Raw genomic sequence first — 18,454 nt, 5'->3', positions numbered from 1 at the left:
CGCTTTTGTGCTTTGAGATAAAAATCAATGTTCTCTCTTCGTGAAGAAAGAGCACGAAATACTATTGGTCTGTGAACAAAAACCTGTAGCCACCTGCTTTTCGATGTTCATCGCTCACCGTCCAATCACAGACTGGAGAGCCAACAGCAACAGTGTAGTGCTCTATATCATCGATAAATGATGCATTGACGGAAAGTTTTAGTTTGCAGTACAGAGTAAACTGTACCCCCTGTGACCATAGTCGTACTCCTCAGCTTTAGCATTGTTGATTATAATGCTGTTTTTTTTTTAATTTTACAGTTTTATGATTTTTCTTAGAACATAAAAGTCTATTGACAGTATTATTAAAATTGTTGCCATTCTAAAAAAAAATTCAGTGCTAAAAACCAATTATAATTTTTTTAGGAGAAACATTTTGACGCAGTCGGTCACTATAAATAACAATACATTCCTTTAAATTATGTGCTGTGCTCAAACCGTGACAAAAATAATATAAAATTACATAAAAAAAAGTTCACAAAAATATTTGAATATTATACGAAGCTCTTGAATGAAAATTAACAAGAATATGTATTTCAAAATGTATCTTATACATTTTTTTTCATATTGGTATATAAAAATACTTTTATTGGGACCTGTATGATGAAGAATCCTTCCCGTAACTAGCCTTTAATAATTCCAGGAAGAAAAAAAAAACTGGAATAAAAAATTTACAGGATGCCGCACCCGGGATTCGAACCCGGAATGCGAGACCACAATTTCCTCGGTGGCTTACGCGCCGTGGACTGGTCAGGGAAGGCCTATAGTTCACAGGATTAAAAAAAAAATCTAACCTAACTAAAACTAAGTGTATTTTGGATGGATCCGGGTTAGGGAGGGACCTAGGTGCGTCTCAGGCCGAAGCCTATACGCCTAGTCATGCTGGGATTAGCCATGCAGGGAGAGGGTCGCCATGCATCGTGTGCTAGGAACGGATTGGCCAGCCATGGCAACGATTGGTTCACAGGGATGAGAGCAACACACCCGAACAGTTCCGAAGTTCTCCGAAGTTTGCCGATCGCTCGTGAAAAAAAAAAACGACCTCCACCTCAACGCCAGTCGGCGTGGCACCTAAAGAACCCAGCCTCAAACGATGACTCCAACAGAACCCCCGCCGCACTAGTCCTGGACAGCAACTAGGCATTGGCGTAGCTATGTTCATAAAGTTGGGGTGGGGGGGGGGACAACTAATGATTTTGATGTCATGTAAACCCATTCCCCTCTTACTAAGATGGGGGGGGGGGGGGGGGGGGGTCCGGGGGGTCCTCCACCGGAACATTTTTATTTTAAAAGTTCAAAACAGCACTTTTTAAGCAGTTTTTGTATCCAACCATTGGATACATCGAATTTCAAATTATTATTGTTTCCTTAAGATAATATTTGACGAGTGAAGAAATTACAAATAAAGTTGGCCAGAATAATATTATAAATTAAAATATCACGGTTTAGAAAGTTGGAGGGGGGGGGGGGACAGTCCCCTCCACCCAAAAAGTTCAGGAGGACACGTCCGCCCAGTCACCCCCCCCCTCCCCATGGTTCCTACGCCCCTGCAACTAGGAGGCGCAGGGCATGGTTCGCTGCCACGCCACCAAGCAGCCACACCATTGCTGTGGCGATACAGTCAGTTCGCGACACGCGTCTTCTGGACAGTGTTGTCGGCATAAGCAACTGAGCAAAAAACTGATCCGAGCCACCATACTGCCACGATTTGTATATTTCACGGCCAAAGATTATTGTTTTTAAATAACACTACCATCCTAACCTAACCGACCTTTCATTTCAGTAACAGTAACCTAACCTGGTTTTCATCCCTGTGGTTTGTAGGTTATCTGACTCGCCAGGGGTCGTCGCCCACCACGGGGGGGGGGGGGGGGGGGGGGGGGCCTTACGTATCGCGATAAGCAGCGGTGTCCTGAACACTGTTGCCACGTCAGTTCTTAGTTCTTCCTCGACCTCGACCCCGCAGCGAAACGCGAGGTGACACAGAAAAACGGAACTTTTTGACAAATGAATAAAAAATACGATACACGCAAAAACAGCATTTTTACTGACATAAATTGAACCACTACAACTTGCATTTTGAGGAAGAACAATACGAATTATCTATTTCTAAAAAAAATACGTTCTTCAGATAGCGTTATATGGTATTTTGTAGTAATTTTCCCACAAGAAATAAAAGTTGACATTTGCATTGCACGATAATATTTGTCCGTGCTTAAAACATATATTTTTTTCATTCTGTATAACGTAAGTCATACGATTTTTCCGTTTCTCGGGCGTACCTTTACAACTTACTTTTAATTATTACTTATGTATTTATACACATGACTTCCACGTCAATCAACTAGAGAAAAAGGGATGAACATAATGAAAAAATTAAAGACTCTTTCGTGAGAAAAGCTCCTTCCCTCATTGTGTTTGGCCTTCTTACCGGTGACGTCAACACTAAAAGCGACGTTGCCACACTTCCATAGAGACTTTTCGTTAACCCAACAATGTTGAATCCGATACCCGCTATAACAGTTTCAAGAATAGGTTTTTAGATCTCTATCGGAATGACACTATCGGATCATTATTCCTCTAGTGGAATTATTCCAACAGCGTCAACAACAATGGCGGCTCCAGGGGATAGGCCCGGGCGTACCCAACATTTTCAAAATTCCAAATTGCAAATTATACTTTTTATAAAAATACAAATCCATATTAAAAGCTAGATTTATTTTAAAAACTATTAGAAAAGATAATCTTATTTCCATTACAAACTGTGCCCTTCTGAGAAGGGCAGTTTGCAAATAAATTAAACAATATATTCGCCTATTAATGTACGAGTTTTGTAATATTCACTTTCTACTAACACAAGTTTAATCGTAACTATTGATTTTGTGACCTTTATACGTATTAAAGTGTATATTGTTGACACACAATAATTGTACGTTTATAATAATAGTTCCGATTAATATATTACACATATTGGACTTCGGAGGGAAATAAATTACCCACGGAAAGCATCTGAATTTTGAAAATTCCTCCGGACCACCCTCTGATGTGGGGGCAAGACTCCCTGGTACAGCCCGGACTCCCAAAAACTTTGCACAAACCCTATGCGGTACAGTCCGCAGAAATAAATCCTGGAGCCGCCACTGGTCAAAAAATAGTGTGATGACTCGTGTAAGGCGCCAGTGTCGGATCCATCATGCACTCCTTCACCACATGACTGTCTGAGGGATTGCTCCCCTTTTATTTGCTAACCCAGCTCTCTTAGCCGTTAGGCCCTGCCGGCCTGAGGCCCCACGGGCGTGGATACGGAATACGCCGTATACGCGAAACAGGAGAGGTGTTAGAGATCCGACTATGTCCAGAGGTTTAGGCTACCCATCCCAGTATAGACACCACCGTCACCCCCTGGCCTCACTCAGCTAACCAGACAAGTGGCTGCGTCCTAAGCTCTTAGACGTATTCAGCACTGCTGGCGCCTACATCTCAATGGGACCCCTCAAGACACCCAGTGAACCCGTGGTCCAGTGGAGGCCTATCCAACCCCTGCTAGCTGTCCGGGCTAGTACCGGAGCTGTGTCGTCGCTCACCACGTCGACTCAGCATCGGGCTAGGGAACCCTTGGAGCCGGCTCCAAGCGATCGGAGCACCACCATCAAGTACGAGTCCTAACAAAAAAGAATCCTGGGTCCTGGAGGAAATCTCAGCGGGACATCATTCAATCTTTCATGGATCCTTCCCGTACTACTAACAACTTGGCGTCAATTCGGCAGACCGTTCGCCAGCAACTAACCGACTGCCACTCGAAAAATTTGTTGACATTGGGTACTTAGGATAATTATTTTCTTGTATTCGCCCGTTAATTCACATATTTTGCAGTCTACAAATTTTTTTTTTGACGTGAAACGTCTTCAAGTTCGATAAGTAAGGAGGTCACTCACTGAAACCGCGTGCAACGATAACATGTCGCATCGGAGATCACTGTAGCTCTGTGACTACGTGCCAAGCACTATTCTTTTACACATCGTTGAGTAGAGCAAAGTAGTCATTACTCACAGCCTCTGACTCATGCCACGTGACACTCGTCGCAGTTTGGGGCTAAAAACTGACGCTTACAAGGCTTTCGTCGTCAGTACGTGTACCGATTAAGACGAAAGTGATCGCATTAGTTTGAATTCGTAGCTATATTTATCACGCTCGGCATTATTTTAAAAGGGACAGTTTGCCTCCTCCCCCCCCCCCATCACCCCGGATACGATCATGATCCCATCTCATCCGCCATGTTCGTCGTCAGAGCGATCGCGCGTCCCTGGCGAGCGCATTGTGACCGCGGACGCGAAATGTCAGCCGGCACGCGCTGACCCTGACCGAGAACACACAGTCACGTGACCACAGGCGGAGGCCGGCGGCACCAGGTCCGCTCCAGCAGACAACCTGAGGTCTCTTCCGCACGAGGAGCACGGACCCTCGGGGCGGATAAGGGCGGGTGAAGGCGGGTTTGGGCGGGTGAAGGCGGGTTTGGGCGGGTGAAGGCGGGTTTGGGCGGGTGAGGGTGTGTGAAGGCGGGTTTGGGCGAGTGAGGGTGTGTGAAGGCGGGTGAAGGCGGGTTAGTGCGGGTGAAGGCGGGTTTGGGCGGGTGAGGTTGTGTGAAGGCGGGTTTGGGCGGGTGAGGGTGTGTGAAGGCGGGTTTGGGCGAGTGAGGGTGTGTGAAGGCGGGTGAAGGCGGGTTAGTGCGGGTGAAGGCGGGTTTGGGCGGGTGAGGTTGTGTGAAGGCGGCTTTGGGCGGGTGAGGGTGTGTGAAGGCGGGTTTGGGCGGGTGAGGGTGTGTGAAGGCGGGTTTGGGCGAGTGAGGGTGTGTGAAGGCGGGTGAAGGCGGGTTAGTACGGGTGAAGGCGGGTTTGGGCGGGTGAGGTTGTGTGAAGGCGGGTTTGGGCGGGTGACGGTGTGTGAGGGCGGGTTTGGGCGGGTGAGGGTGTGTGAAGGCGGGTTTGGGCGGGTGAAGGCGGGTTTGGGCGGGTGAGGGTGGGTGAAGGCGGGTTAGTGCGGGTGAGGGTGGGTTTGGGCGGGTGAGGGCGGGTTTGGGCGGGTGAGGGTGTGTGAAGGCGGGTTTGGGCGGGTGAGGGTGTGTGAAGGCGGGTTTGGGCGAGTGAGGGTGTGTGAAGGCGGGTGAAGGCGGGTTTGGGCGGGTGAAGGCGGGTTTGGGCGGGTGAGGTTGTGTGAAGGCGGGTTTGGGCGGGTGAGGGTGTGTGAAGGCGGGTTTGGGCGAGTGAGGGTGTGTGAAGGCGGGTGAAGGCGGGTTTGGGCGGGTGAGGTTGTGTGAAGGCGGGTTTGGGCGGGTGAGGGTGTGTGAAGGCGGGTTTGGGCGAGTGAGGGTGTGTGAAGGCGGGTGAAGGCGGGTTAGTGCGGGTGAAGGCGGGTTAGTGCGGGTGAAGGCGGGTTTGGGCGGGTGAGGTTGTGTGAAGGCGGGTTTGGGCGGGTGAGGGTGTGTGAGGGCGGGTTTGGGCGGGTGAGGGTGTGTGAAGGCGGGTTTGGGCGGGTGAAGGCGGGTTAGTGCGGGTGAAGGCGGGTTTGGGCGGGTGAGGGTGGGTGAAGGCGGGTTAGTGCGGGTGAGGGTGGGTTTGGGCGGGTGAGGGCGGGTTTGGGCGGGTGTGGCCCACGCATCCCCAGCCGGGCGAATGCAAAACGGGGGGGAGTGCAGGCATTCCACACGAGGGCGACAATTCTCGTTCATCACCGTTAAGTCAAGATGGATTTTGATGTCGAGTTGTTAATTAATTCAGGCAGTACCCAATCCGCTCTTCGGGACAAAAAAAAAGTACCGAGTCATACAGGGAGCGGCACGAAGTGTCCGAAGTCTTCAACGGGGAGTTCGGACCATTGTTAGGGCCTGAGGGAAAAGAGAAGTACGTAGTTTAAAAGAAAAATAATTGAAAATTGAAATTGTATTTAATTCTGTGAATCACTTTGAATACACACACACACATATATATTTAAAAAAATACACTTCGAATTTCAGCGCAGGGCAGTGGCTTCGTAGTTGAGTGATTATTTCACTTGGCTGGTCGTGTACCAGTCTTAAGAAGCTCTTTAGACAATATTGTAAATATGTTTTCAACTTATGTGTTCATGTAAAACATAAAGCTTAAGTTTTGTCGGTAGGATTTTGACTCATATTGTATAAGATTGTAGTCTTTGGGCTGGGCTAGGCTAGAGGTCGGAGGTAAAGGTAAAACATGGAATTTTTCCTCGTGGTGCTACAAGATAAAGTTGACGCCAAAAACTTTACGAAACGATATGATGTGCATTTATTAACATCAAGGGTTGGCGGATAGAGCATGTGCCCTGCCCCACTTTGCCAAATGAGTCTGCAGACGTGACACACTTTACGATCAATCGATTTTTTTCTTACTCTTCCATTTTAAAGATTCTGCGTTTACAGCTCTTACTTCAAAAAACTAGGTTACCGCACGCAACTAAGATTCTATGTTTTTAAATAAGAGCTCATCTTGGATGTAAATAGTGGATACTTACTTTTTTCCATTACGACAAAGAGACTGGATCTTCCTACGGTAAAGACAATTTAATGAGTTAAATTTGGGGTTCGCGAAATGACTACGACCTTGGTGCAACAAAGGTATAATCATTACATGTTTGTCCCCCTTGCAAAAAAAACCACCATGGGGTATTTTGATTACCCCCCTTGGTAGTAGAAGGGTTAACTGCCTTGTTTGCCAGTGATTAACGGTCGTTTTATTGGTGGCCTGCACGATCCGAAAATGGCACGTCTTGCAAAGTATTGTTCAATAAGAAATTATTTTTTAAAATCTAGTATTAACGTTTCGTTTATAGCGATGCCATTAGGCCCGGTCTACAATGACACGCAGACGGAGACGGACCCGTAAGGATTAGTTCGGCAATGCTGAGCTCTTCTGTATACGTTACTCCGTGCGACCAACAGAAGCCGAGTACTTGGCTACGGTGGTAGCCATGTTTGTTTATAATCTGAAAACGTTAAAAATTGTTTCATTCACAAGAATATATTTTATTCTGTTATAACTTGGTCATTTATTTTTATTATATACTAGCTAACAACCCGTAGCTTCACTGGAGCAATTTAAGGGTATTGCTAATATTTGACCATTGTAAGATAAGTATGTGTTTAATTCCAAACATTTTTACCAGTATACTGTCGCATGCATCTCGCCATCGTCTATATGCATATACCCTTCTGAGCTGGAGCATATCCCTATCTCAACACGATAGTGGACAATTCGAAAATTTTCCAGAAGATACTGGACTTCCGTTTCCGGTTTCTAGAACGTTGCAGTAAAGGAAATTCCTTCGATGGCACAGAATCGTCTGGAACATTTTCGAACCTTCTGGAAGATTATATGATATTCTGGAACATTCGGGAACAGTCCCGTTTCGGCACTCGATTCTCAGCTGCTGCACCGACTTCCCATAATAAGTCAATTGGTGCGATGCCCTCTTTTGACACCCATATCTTCGAACACCAACTCCTGCAGCTCCAAACCAAAACCTTCTTCATGGATGAGGGATGGAGGACTGACTACCACATCATATAACCCACATGGGGCTACGGAGTTATAGCAGCACGCTAACATTTATTCTTATGTATAGTTATTGTATAGTTTGGCCTGAATACCAAGATTACTCTCGTGGATTCATTTTCGAAGTAAATGAACCCAGTACCCGTAAATCTACGTAGATGACGATAAATTTACGAAGGGCCCTGGGTAATTTGTAACCAGCGTTCTTCGTAAATTTAAGGTGAACATTTTTAACAGTGCAGCTTGCCGTCTCCTGACAACGCCTAACTAAAGATAAACATGAAATGGCGTGGACAGCAGCTGGATGGCTAAGCAGCAGACTAAACGATAGCGCCACAGACTCCTCAAACACCACAAGAATGACTGAAGGACGTGAGCGACTCGTCCTTCCACGAAAGGGTTATCGTCGATTCCATAAGGACGTTTGCAACTATGAAAGGCTGAGGTCCTATAAGATCATTTATGCTAAAGGGACCTTTAAGGCGCAAGTCGGACAGTCGCCTTAGGTCCGCGCCTAGAGGGGTATCACACTGGCCATTCATTAGTGGGAAAAGGAAGAATTAAATTCTTGTTAACAAAGAGCTGATCAATACCTTTCAATTTGAATTGAGTTTTCACATTAGAAAACATGTCAAAATTTATATTCCTCTTTATAGTGACGTAATTTCACCGGACGTTGATCGTTAGAATTTATAAAAGTAATTGACCACGAAAATAATTTTGAACATCCTTCGGATACATTATAAATCCATCGTCGAAATTTAAGTTTTAGATTGGCTTAAAAATTTTGTTTCGAAGGTTTTATTTTTTTAAATTTTTTGTAGGGATGGGCACCGAACCCGCACCCCCTTTATCACTGGAGTTTATTACATAACTTCTTCCCCCCCCCCCCAAAGTAAAATATCCAGGTCTTGCAAAGTCTAGGTTTACCACTGCAAGGCGTTATTGTCACAGCCCGAAGTTACAGTTTTTTTTACACCCAAGTAAATACAGATAGTATATGTATATGTATATATGTATGTATATGTATATATGTATGTATATGTATATATGTATATGTATATATATATATGTATATGTATATATATATGTATATATGTATATGTATATATATATATGTATGTATATATATATGTCGTATTCTGGGCGTAGGCCATGGCTGTTATTAACTCTGCTCTTGGCGATGGTTTGGAAAGGACACGCCAAAAAGGTTGGGTCAGTAACTCAACGCGTGGCCTTCACCCAGAAGCAGATAACTGCACGCTACGTCTGGGCCACGGACGAGAAACAAGAAAGCCTTCGGCCGAGAAAACTTGTTTGAGGACTGCATCGCAGAGTCGGTGAGCAGACCAGTGGGATGTAAGAACGGGGACGGCGCCAATTGTTAAGAGGTCAACCCACGTCTCTACTTTGCCACACGAGTGTTCGACTACAGGGCAGTGTCTCCCCCCCACCCCCCCCCCCCATCAACCCTTTTTTGGTGTGTAAACATCTTATCTCCCGGTACACGGCATTTGGTAGGAGTAATTTCGTGAAAACGTAACGGGAGTCGATGAACGGAAATTGTCACGAAGATGGCGGACACACGCGTAGCAACGTAAACCCGTACATAGTCACTTTCGTAAACATTAGGGGGCGCACCAAACGTATTGGTGCGCCACATGAAACTTTGATAGTGAAACTATCCAGGGATATTATTTGGTAAACTAAAATAGCCACAGGCAACGGAATGCCGCCCAGCATCTTTAAGTGATAAAAAAGCAAAGCAATAATATTATTTTTTGTTTGGTGGTATAATAAATAAGGATATACGACATGAGTGGTAACCGTGACATTATATAAATATCAAGTTGTAGGAAAGACCCTTGAGTGCTTTAATTTATTCTATTTAGCGGGTTCGCGGCCTGGATGTCGGGTGGAAGGGAAAGGGGGAAATAAATGACTGAGAATAAGGAATCGAATCCCAATCAGTGCCGTCGAAATAAACCCGAGCAAGTAATTATGTAGCGTCCCATTCCTATTATTAAATTCAAAACTTTTCGAACTCACAATTAAAAAAAAAAAATCTAAACTGTTATCGTTACCGTGGCCATAACTGTAAACGTGATCTGCGCTAATCGCATAACATTTAATATTCCCGATGACTTCCGTTAACAGTAGATTTATAATTTTATATCTACTATCTGGGTGAACTCGCACATTAAAAAAAATATTCTTGAAACTCAACCGCTTCCTCTTTCCCCTGGGTCTGGTCAGTAGGGATTTTTTTCCCCCTCCGTTCCCCCTCTAACAATCTAACGGTCCTTAGCCCGGTGGTAGTAGTTTCAGCTGTATTGCCTGCCCGGCGCTTTTTATACCAGTGTTGTATACGCTACCTACTATCCCATCCCTGTCTACAATGGCGCGAAAACGGAGACGAAGCACGCAAACGGAGACAAATTGCAACCAATAATATTGCATTTCAAGGTCAAGAAATATTAATTTAATAAAATATATAAAGTATCCTTTCAGAATACAGCATGGGCAGAAATTACATTTATAATAAAATTAAACCATGAAGTAATAATATAACACTAGATATTCTTGTACTTGGAACAATTATTTTTAGCATATTTAGAACACAAACACCGCAGCCAAGTAGTCGGCTTCTATTGGTCGCACGGAGCAACGTAAACGGAAGAGCTCGGCATTGCCGAGCTAATCCGTGCGGGTCCGTCTCCGTCTGCGTGATCCGTCTCCGTTAACGTGTCATTTTAGGACGGGCATAAGCGTTTTCCTCCAAGGACGGCGAGGGTGATTATAACCTCCAACGACATCCGTGAGGCGTCTCTGACGGACAACCTTGAGGTTCCACGCTGCTGACCAGAGTCACGACTCCTTGATGCGATCCACGTCAACCCGGGCACACGTGCGGTGTGCAGGGATTCGGGGGAAAAAATTGGTTGTCTGTAAAGTCGGTTTACGGACGATAGTTTAACGTGACGTCATAACAAAACACTGATGAAATGATTGCATATTTTTATGAATAAAATTGAACCATTTTTATTTTAATAATAAAAGAATAAATACTTGAAATTATACTAGTAATAAGATTTTTAAAATGCAAGAATAATTAACCTTTATTGCCGAAATTGTTGTTGTAATAAGCAATTAAAACCACATTAACTTTTCACTTCACTTTATAAACAGTCGACGAAACAGTTCACGTGTAGATGACTTGTAATTAATTTTAAAAACTGGCGTTTAGCTATATTGTTTGAATATAATTATGAACAAGTTTTCATATAAATAAACTGTCATCATATATCTATCATCAATTAAATGAATCACCATCATTTTTTAGTCAATTGTAACATAACCTATTATTACTGCACTCGCCAACAGCGTAACGGAACACAGCGTAACGTAACAATGAGCATAATGGGACACAGCGTAACGGGACAAGGTGCGTAACGGGACATAGCATAACGTGACAATGTGCGTAACGGGACACTTTTTCGTGCGTGCAGCCGGCGTTCATCAATTTATTAGACGTTGTCACGTCAAAAAAAAAAAAAACAAGTGATTTGAAAACTTCTCAAATTATCAGAGCGGTGAATGTTTACGAAAAAAAAGCATTTAGGTCCATTCTACAAACGCAGCGGAAACGGAGGCGGATCCCACGGAACATTTCACTGTCGCGTCTGCGGCTTCCACAACGCACGGAAACGTAACAAACGGCAACCAATGAGATTTCATTTCAAGAATACGAAATATGAAATTATATATATATACACACACATATATGCTTCAAGATCATAGCTCGGGCAGAATTTACATATATATAATAAAAATAAACGGCAAAGTAATTATATTATTTTCACTTGAACAGATTCTTAACTTATTTAGAACATAAACATACATGGCTACCACCGAAGCCAAATACTCGGCTTCTATTGGTCGTACGGAATAATGTAAACGGAAGATCTCAGCATTGCCTAGCTAATCCGCACGGACCCGTCTCCGTTTACGTGATACATTTCCGTATCATTCTAGAACGGGCCTTAAGGATACACTGTGGACGGATGTGTAGTTAGTTCTCTTTCCATATTTCGTGTTTGAACTGTATTTTTGGAAGACTGAAAATTGCTGAAACGCATTTTTTTCCAGAATGTATAGACATAAAATTTCCAAGAGAAATATAGAGAAACAGAAAGAAGCCATATTTGTATGCCATAACCATTTATTTTTGTTTAATATTAGTAGTATAGTTTGATCGGTTCTGGAACTGGAGTCTGGAAGTGGATTGTGGATGGGGTCAGTGACCGATCACTCTAGCATCACGACGGTCATCTTATACGACTTTGACCTTTGACATTGACCTTCACCTCGATGGCCATATTGTATCCGCCATCTTTAAATCGAGCACCACACTAACTAATGTTGCACTTTTAGTTACGAACGCCATCTTGGATATGTATGACGTGATCGTTGCACTTTTCGTTATGACCGCCATATTGGATTATAGAACGTTGCAATTTTCGTTATGGCAGCCATCTTGAATTATAATATGTCCGCCATATTGAATTATAATAACATATCCGCCATATTGGATCAGATGTCTCAGCCAATTTTTCGATTTTAACATCATTTTCGCCATTTTGGTTTTGTCTTCTGGAGGCTGCCATCTTGGAGGATGTGACGGAATCTTTTTTTTCCTAACCTATCTAAAACCAAGTGTATTTATTTGGGAGGGTATGGGTTAGAAAAAGACTAGGTGCGTCACAGGCCGAAGCCTATACGTGTAATCATGCTGGGTTTCAGCCGTGCAGAAAAGGTAACATGCTTCATTCAGGTTCGGTTCCTATCTCTTTCCCCTTTACAGTACGGTTTTTGGTGAGCAGCCTGTGACCAAACTGCTGCAGGCAGTACTTACAGGTTAAAAAAAAAGCATAACTACGTACAGCACGTGGAAAACCACATCCTGTCTCTTGTTCCACTGTCGACACTCGACTGCAGGAAATTACCCGTGCCAGACAACGGGTTACTCTATGCCGGGTTTACAAACTACGCAAGGGTCGAAACGTCGCAACACGCAACCGAAGCAAGAAAACCACGGTCGTTTATAAAGCACGCCAACACAACAACTTGAAATTGTGAACCAGCATAAAACCAGTTAATTCCCCTGGGCTTATTTTGATTATTCATATGTATCATGAAAACATAAAAATGTTAATAATTTGGATTAAGATAGTTATTTTCTTTCACTGTGCGAAAGTGTTGCATTCTAAGCACACCAAGTAGGTTTCTTTAAAAGTTTCCGGAATACTTAACTTCATATGTGGAAGGTGAAAAAGTAAGCAGAAACGCAAAAAGTTAAAAGTTGGTAGATGCTTGCGTTGCGTTTTTGCGCCGTGAGTATTTCATAAACTGGTATTTGAAAATGCTGTTGAACTTGCGTGAATTGTGTCTCTTGCGTAGTTTATAAACCTGGCCTCTATTTTTTTAAATGAGTTCCATCATTATGATTTATTGTCAGCTTATTAAATTATTTTATGGCTTCATATCAGAAAGGATGCTTAAAAAATATTAAGCTGATAAAAATATCGCGAGATTATTGGAAAATAATAGTTGGTACGTCCAGTTTCTGAAACCAAAACGAACAAAACTGTTTCTGTGTTCAAAACAAGCCAGGAAGTACAAATCATATTTGTCATTGAAGTTCCTCTAATAAAAACATTTTGTACTCTATTTGTCAGAAAAATTCCTATACCTGTTATTTTTTTTAATTACTATATTTTTCCAGTAACCTTACGATATATTTTCAATTTTTTTTAGCATAATGATGTTTTCACATTTAAAAAAATCATGGCCAAGGCTGTTGGGAGATCAGATAACTAGCTTCCCGCCGAGATCAGAACAGTGGGAAACTTGACGGACGTTGCCGGATTTAAGCCAGTGGTTTTTCTCGGGGTGCTACAGCTTCACAAACCGAATCCGTTCAGTCTCTTCAAAATCTTACCTCGGTGACGATGAGACGTTAAACGACCCTAATTATTTTATCCATACATTCATACACTCACTCATACTTCCACCCACTCATATATAATTATGAACTCGTACATTCCTGCATTCATCCCCTCAGTGGCAACCCTACACCTATACCTGTTTACTTTTGCGGGACACTAATATTTTGGAGAGGGAACTTACCGCAGTGACTGTACGGGAGGAAGAGGGGGAAAAAAAAGGGGGGGGGGGGGGGGGTGGGTAGGTAAGGAAGATTCGGTCCCCGATCAGAGAAAATTCGAAAAACAAACAATTTTTTCAAGCCAACCTGAAACATAAATTTCGACGATGGTTTTGCTAATTTATCTTAAAAAATTTTGGCACTTTTCCTGGTGAATTAATAACCATGTTAGTGTTCTAAATGCAAACCATCAAATTCCTGTGAAATTGCGTCATTATATAAGGCGATGAAATCTTTAAAATATTTCCTTATATTAAATCATGGAAACCAAGTACGGATCCAGAGGAAGTAGGGGGGAGAGTGTTAACAGGGGTCATGGACTTCCCCCCCCCCCCTTTTTCTGTCAATGTCCCGAACAACCCCACTGCACTGTTTTTTTATTTAATTAAAGTACATAGGGATGATCTGATATACTACACTGATATTTTTTTTTGAGAAACTATGACAATGATGGAAACTCAATTGAGATGTAAATATGCTAATAACAATAAATTTTACTCTTCGTGTTCCCATCAATGTCTATATTTTTCACAGAAAACTAAACAAACAAGGAAAATAAAAAGCGGTACCCTGCTTTCCGCCAAGCTCATTCATTCGCACCTACTAAACAAGCAAACAGCATATTATTCTACCATTAGAAATCTGAAATATTTTTTATACGACCTGCCATGACTGCAAGGAGTGGAATAAAAGGGGGTTGAATAAAAAAAACCTAACTCCCTTAGTATGCACACTATCAAATTCGTTGAAATTGTTTGTAAATGTTGTAACTTTAATTTGAAACAATTTTTGATAATAAAAAAAACATTATTGCAAGGGATTGAAAAGTCCCGGGGTTGGAATAAGAAAACAAATTAAACTTCACTACCATGAACACTATAAAATCAATTCTTATTTTGGTTAACTTTCTAAATATTGTCCAAGACTATTGTTAAACTAAATTTCTCTCTAACCAGCCATTACTGCAAGGGGTGGAAATAACATTTTCGAAAGTAAAAAAAAAAATATATATTAATTTTTTAATTGATATACTATTAAATCCATGATAATTTATTGTATAAATCCTTAACTTAATCTAAAACTTTGGGCGAAACAATTTTTTATGAAACGAGTTATTACCGAAAAAGCATGGGTTAAAATAAAAATAATAAACTTTCTTCAGTATTAAATTGGTTTGAATTTATTTTAAACTATCTTAATATTATCTTAAACCTTGATGCAAAGCAAATTTTAATACGACCACTTAATCAATGTAAGGGATAAGAACAGTGTTTGAAGGTCAAACAATTAAATAATTACCTAAGTTGGCATATAATATGAAATTCCTTCTAAGCTATTCAATGAGTTAAAAATGTTCATAATATTTTCGCTGCATGTAAAATAAGCGAATATTTAAAACTGATAATTTTGCAATACTGGAGAACATAAACATGTTACGTACATCAAGTTCTTAAAATGTTACAAAAGTTTACAAAAGTTTCCTAGATACTATCAGAATAAATAGGTAACCCGAATTCTACCTACGCCTTGTAGGCTGTGCCGAAAGTGATTTTTTGATGTGCAAGCAACACTGTGCTCTCGGTGACCGGCATTTGGTACGAGTAATTTCGTGCCTGGAACATAAGTCGAATAAATGGAAATGTGCAATCACGGTGCTGTCATCTGTGGAAGACTCAGAAAACTCGAAGCATGAGAACACATGAGTTCGCTCGTTACCGAGGTTAGATGTTTACTGGAAGAGTTACTCAATTTTCCCCCCCTTCTTTTGGAAAGGTTCCCAATGAAGCATTATTGGATCAAAGCGTTCTCAAACAAGGGAATTAATTAATCTCTACTTGTTCTGTTGAGAAAGATTTTTTTTTTATGTGTAAACATTTTAGCTCTTGGTATACGGAAGTAATTTCGGAAAATGGAACGGAAATAAGATGAACTGAAATTGGACACAAAGATGGCGTACCCACGTGTACCAGTAATATAGTCATTTTCGTAAACATTAAGATAGGTACGTACTAAACGTATTGGTGTGCCAAATGAAGCATTATGATAGTGAAACTAGATACCCCGAAGTATAACTGGTAAACTAAAATGGTCATTGTAAAAAATAATCTCAAGTTTTCAAATATCTTTAAAAAAAAAACTACTGGCATTTCAATCAGAATAACACACACCATCCTTACAATGTGCTAACGAGCTCGATATCACAGCGTTAGAGCGCGCGCTTGTCAACATTGAAGGATGAGGTTCGAATATCGACACTAACGAAGTTTTATTTTATTTTTCAAAATAAAATTATAATATAATACAGTTACATGATAAATATGTTGAATCAGCACAGTAAGGTTAAGACTTGTTCGCAGTAATTATTTACCGTCTCGTTTCAGCAGTTTAAAGAAAAACATATACTTATTGTTATACGAGTAAGATTAGTTTTAAAAATATCATAGACGTATAGCTTCGAAAGAGTGCTGAATAATTATTTTTAAGATTTAACTGTTTAATTAATTTTAACAAGATACAGTATTTTAATAAAATTCCTTGTCGAAAATAAGGTTCAAAGCAGATATTTTGATATTTGAAAAGCGGATTTGTTATTTTTCATTTATCACGTTTAGCATTATTTTAAAGAATTCTCCGTTAAATTTCGGAACCTAGTTTCTTATAATACACTAGCTGCCCGACCCGGCTTCGCACGGTTGTATTAATTTGGGGGGGGGGGGGGGGGGGGGGATGAGACCAAATCTCTTATTTACAGTTATAATAAATGAAATAAAAATAATTAATTTTGACAAAAACTTGATACAACAATACACGCAACGTTGTCATGGAGACGAAGTATCCACTGTTTCCCGGGCTTAAACACCAATCAACATTGATAATCAGTTTATTATTAATTTTAAATTATTAAGACCATTAATCGAAATAAAAAACTATCCTATCTCTCAAGTTGGAAAAAATTACACATAAATGCTAATTTTCATCCAAATCGGTTGACTTGGCGAAGAGTTCACTGGAAACAAACATCAGGACACTGGATTTATATATATTAAGATATATAAGTTTATTTGCAACATTAACAACACGAGAACACACGAATTTGCTCGTTACCGAGATTAGATCTTTACACATCACTGGCGAGTATTGAAAGATTAGCTAGCTTTTTTTTAAAAACCTTTTCCTAATATTATGTACAAAGGAAACTTAAATTTTTATATATATATATATATATGTTCGTTAGAACACGTTGCAAACGTCACGTATCTAACCAAATTGTGACTTTTACTAATATCGGTTTGTTATTTTTGAACTTTTGTGGGGGTGAGATTTATAGGGGTGGGGGAAGGAGGGGTGGGGGTTGTTTGTGCTATCCCATTAGCTACTGCACTAGCATCGGGAAACGTTGAAAGTCTCGGCTTATTGGAACTAAGCGGGATAAATTTACCGAAATATATTGCTGTAAATTGTCTTTTATTTGCGAAGGTTGTAGAGTAGTAAATAAAGCGAAAGGTTGATTAGGTTAGGCTAGGTCCTCTACGTAAACAAACCGTAAATTAAAAATTTCCAAAAAATTTTTTTTTTGTTTACGTGTTATTACTGTAAACCAACCTTTCACTGAAATTATTAGAATTTTTTTTTCGGAAGCCGCGATTATACAAACATCATAAAGTTAAAAAAAAAAAAAAAAAAAAAACTTGTACTGCTTCTAGAAAAAAAAAAAGTATTGTTTCTACATGGCGATGAAAATAATTTCAATTTATCCCCCTTGGTGATAAGCCGCGTCTTTGAACTTTTACCAACGTATGCATACACAGGGACGAGCCCCGGCCTCACCTTGTCCTTACGGGGGGCTCCGGGGGGCTCCGGGGGGCGTGTTCTCAGGAAACACGCGAGCAGTTCTCGCGTCGCGTCTCGCACCTCTGTTCACCGCCAGAACACTGACCACGCACCACGCGCCGGTCGGGGAACTGGTTACCCCCTCCCCCCACTACCATCGTCTGAACCCCCTCCCACCCGCTCAAACGTTCGGCGGCACACGCCAACAGCGAGTGAGGCGAGACGGAGAAGTCCCCAAGGTTAGTAACTACCAGGGACGTCGGAACGTTTTCATGAATATGGGGGGGGGGGGGGGGGGGCGAAAAGATGTATCACAATTACCTCAGTCAGTCAGTGAGAGAGAGAGAGGGAGGTAGGGGGGGGGTGTCCTGGGGTGCTCTCCCGGAAAAATTTGGAATTTCAGATGCAAAATTATGCTATTTAATGAGTTTCCGAACCAAAATATTAAAAATATACCATTCCAAGAATTTGAATTTCATAGTATGTATTAAATACTATTCTGACAGTAGATGCAGTACAATTTAAATGAAATAAACATCTAGGAATTTTGCAATCATTTTACAGTAGTATATTGACAATCATAAATTTGATTTTCTAATCAATGTGATCACCAATGCAACGTTTGTAACTGCTGGTTGAGAAAAATACTAACAGGACCAAACATTTATTCTGGGAAAAGGAGGGAGGGGGGGGGGGGGCGAAATGATACTCTCACCCCCCCCCCCCCCCCCCATGCATAACAGCACGGGGGCGACTCGCCCCTGCTGCCCCCCCCTGATCCGACGTCCCTGGT

The 18,454-nt window shown here is 41.6% G+C and overlaps 2 protein-coding genes across 2 annotated transcripts in view; both read right to left on the bottom strand.

Moving 5' to 3' along the window:
• The window catches only part of LOC134539359 (high-affinity choline transporter 1-like), an 81,013-nt gene extending 63,248 nt beyond the window's left edge, over positions 1-17,765 (bottom strand). The window contains exon 1 of the mRNA XM_063381339.1: positions 17,659-17,765. The gene's annotated coding sequence lies outside the window, so the exon portion shown is untranslated. The remainder of the gene's footprint in view (positions 1-17,658) is intronic.
• LOC134539639 (uncharacterized) lies at positions 4,415-5,764 on the bottom strand. Its single transcript, XM_063381826.1, has one exon. The coding sequence runs from the start codon at positions 5,762-5,764 to the stop codon at positions 4,415-4,417; it is 1,350 nt and encodes a 449-aa protein (XP_063237896.1).
• Positions 17,766-18,454: the final 689 nt, after the last annotated feature.

Source organism: Bacillus rossius, chromosome 15 (genome assembly GCF_032445375.1).
Source record: "Bacillus rossius redtenbacheri isolate Brsri chromosome 15, Brsri_v3, whole genome shotgun sequence".
NCBI classification, from domain to species: domain Eukaryota; kingdom Metazoa; phylum Arthropoda; class Insecta; order Phasmatodea; family Bacillidae; genus Bacillus; species Bacillus rossius.
This window is presented reverse-complemented; position numbering and strand designations above follow the sequence as displayed.

Excerpts from the sequence above, each read along its gene's own strand:
- LOC134539639 (XM_063381826.1), bottom strand. The coding sequence starts at position 5,764 with ATGAACGAGAATTGTCGCCCTCGTGTGGAATGCCTGCACTCCCCCCCG.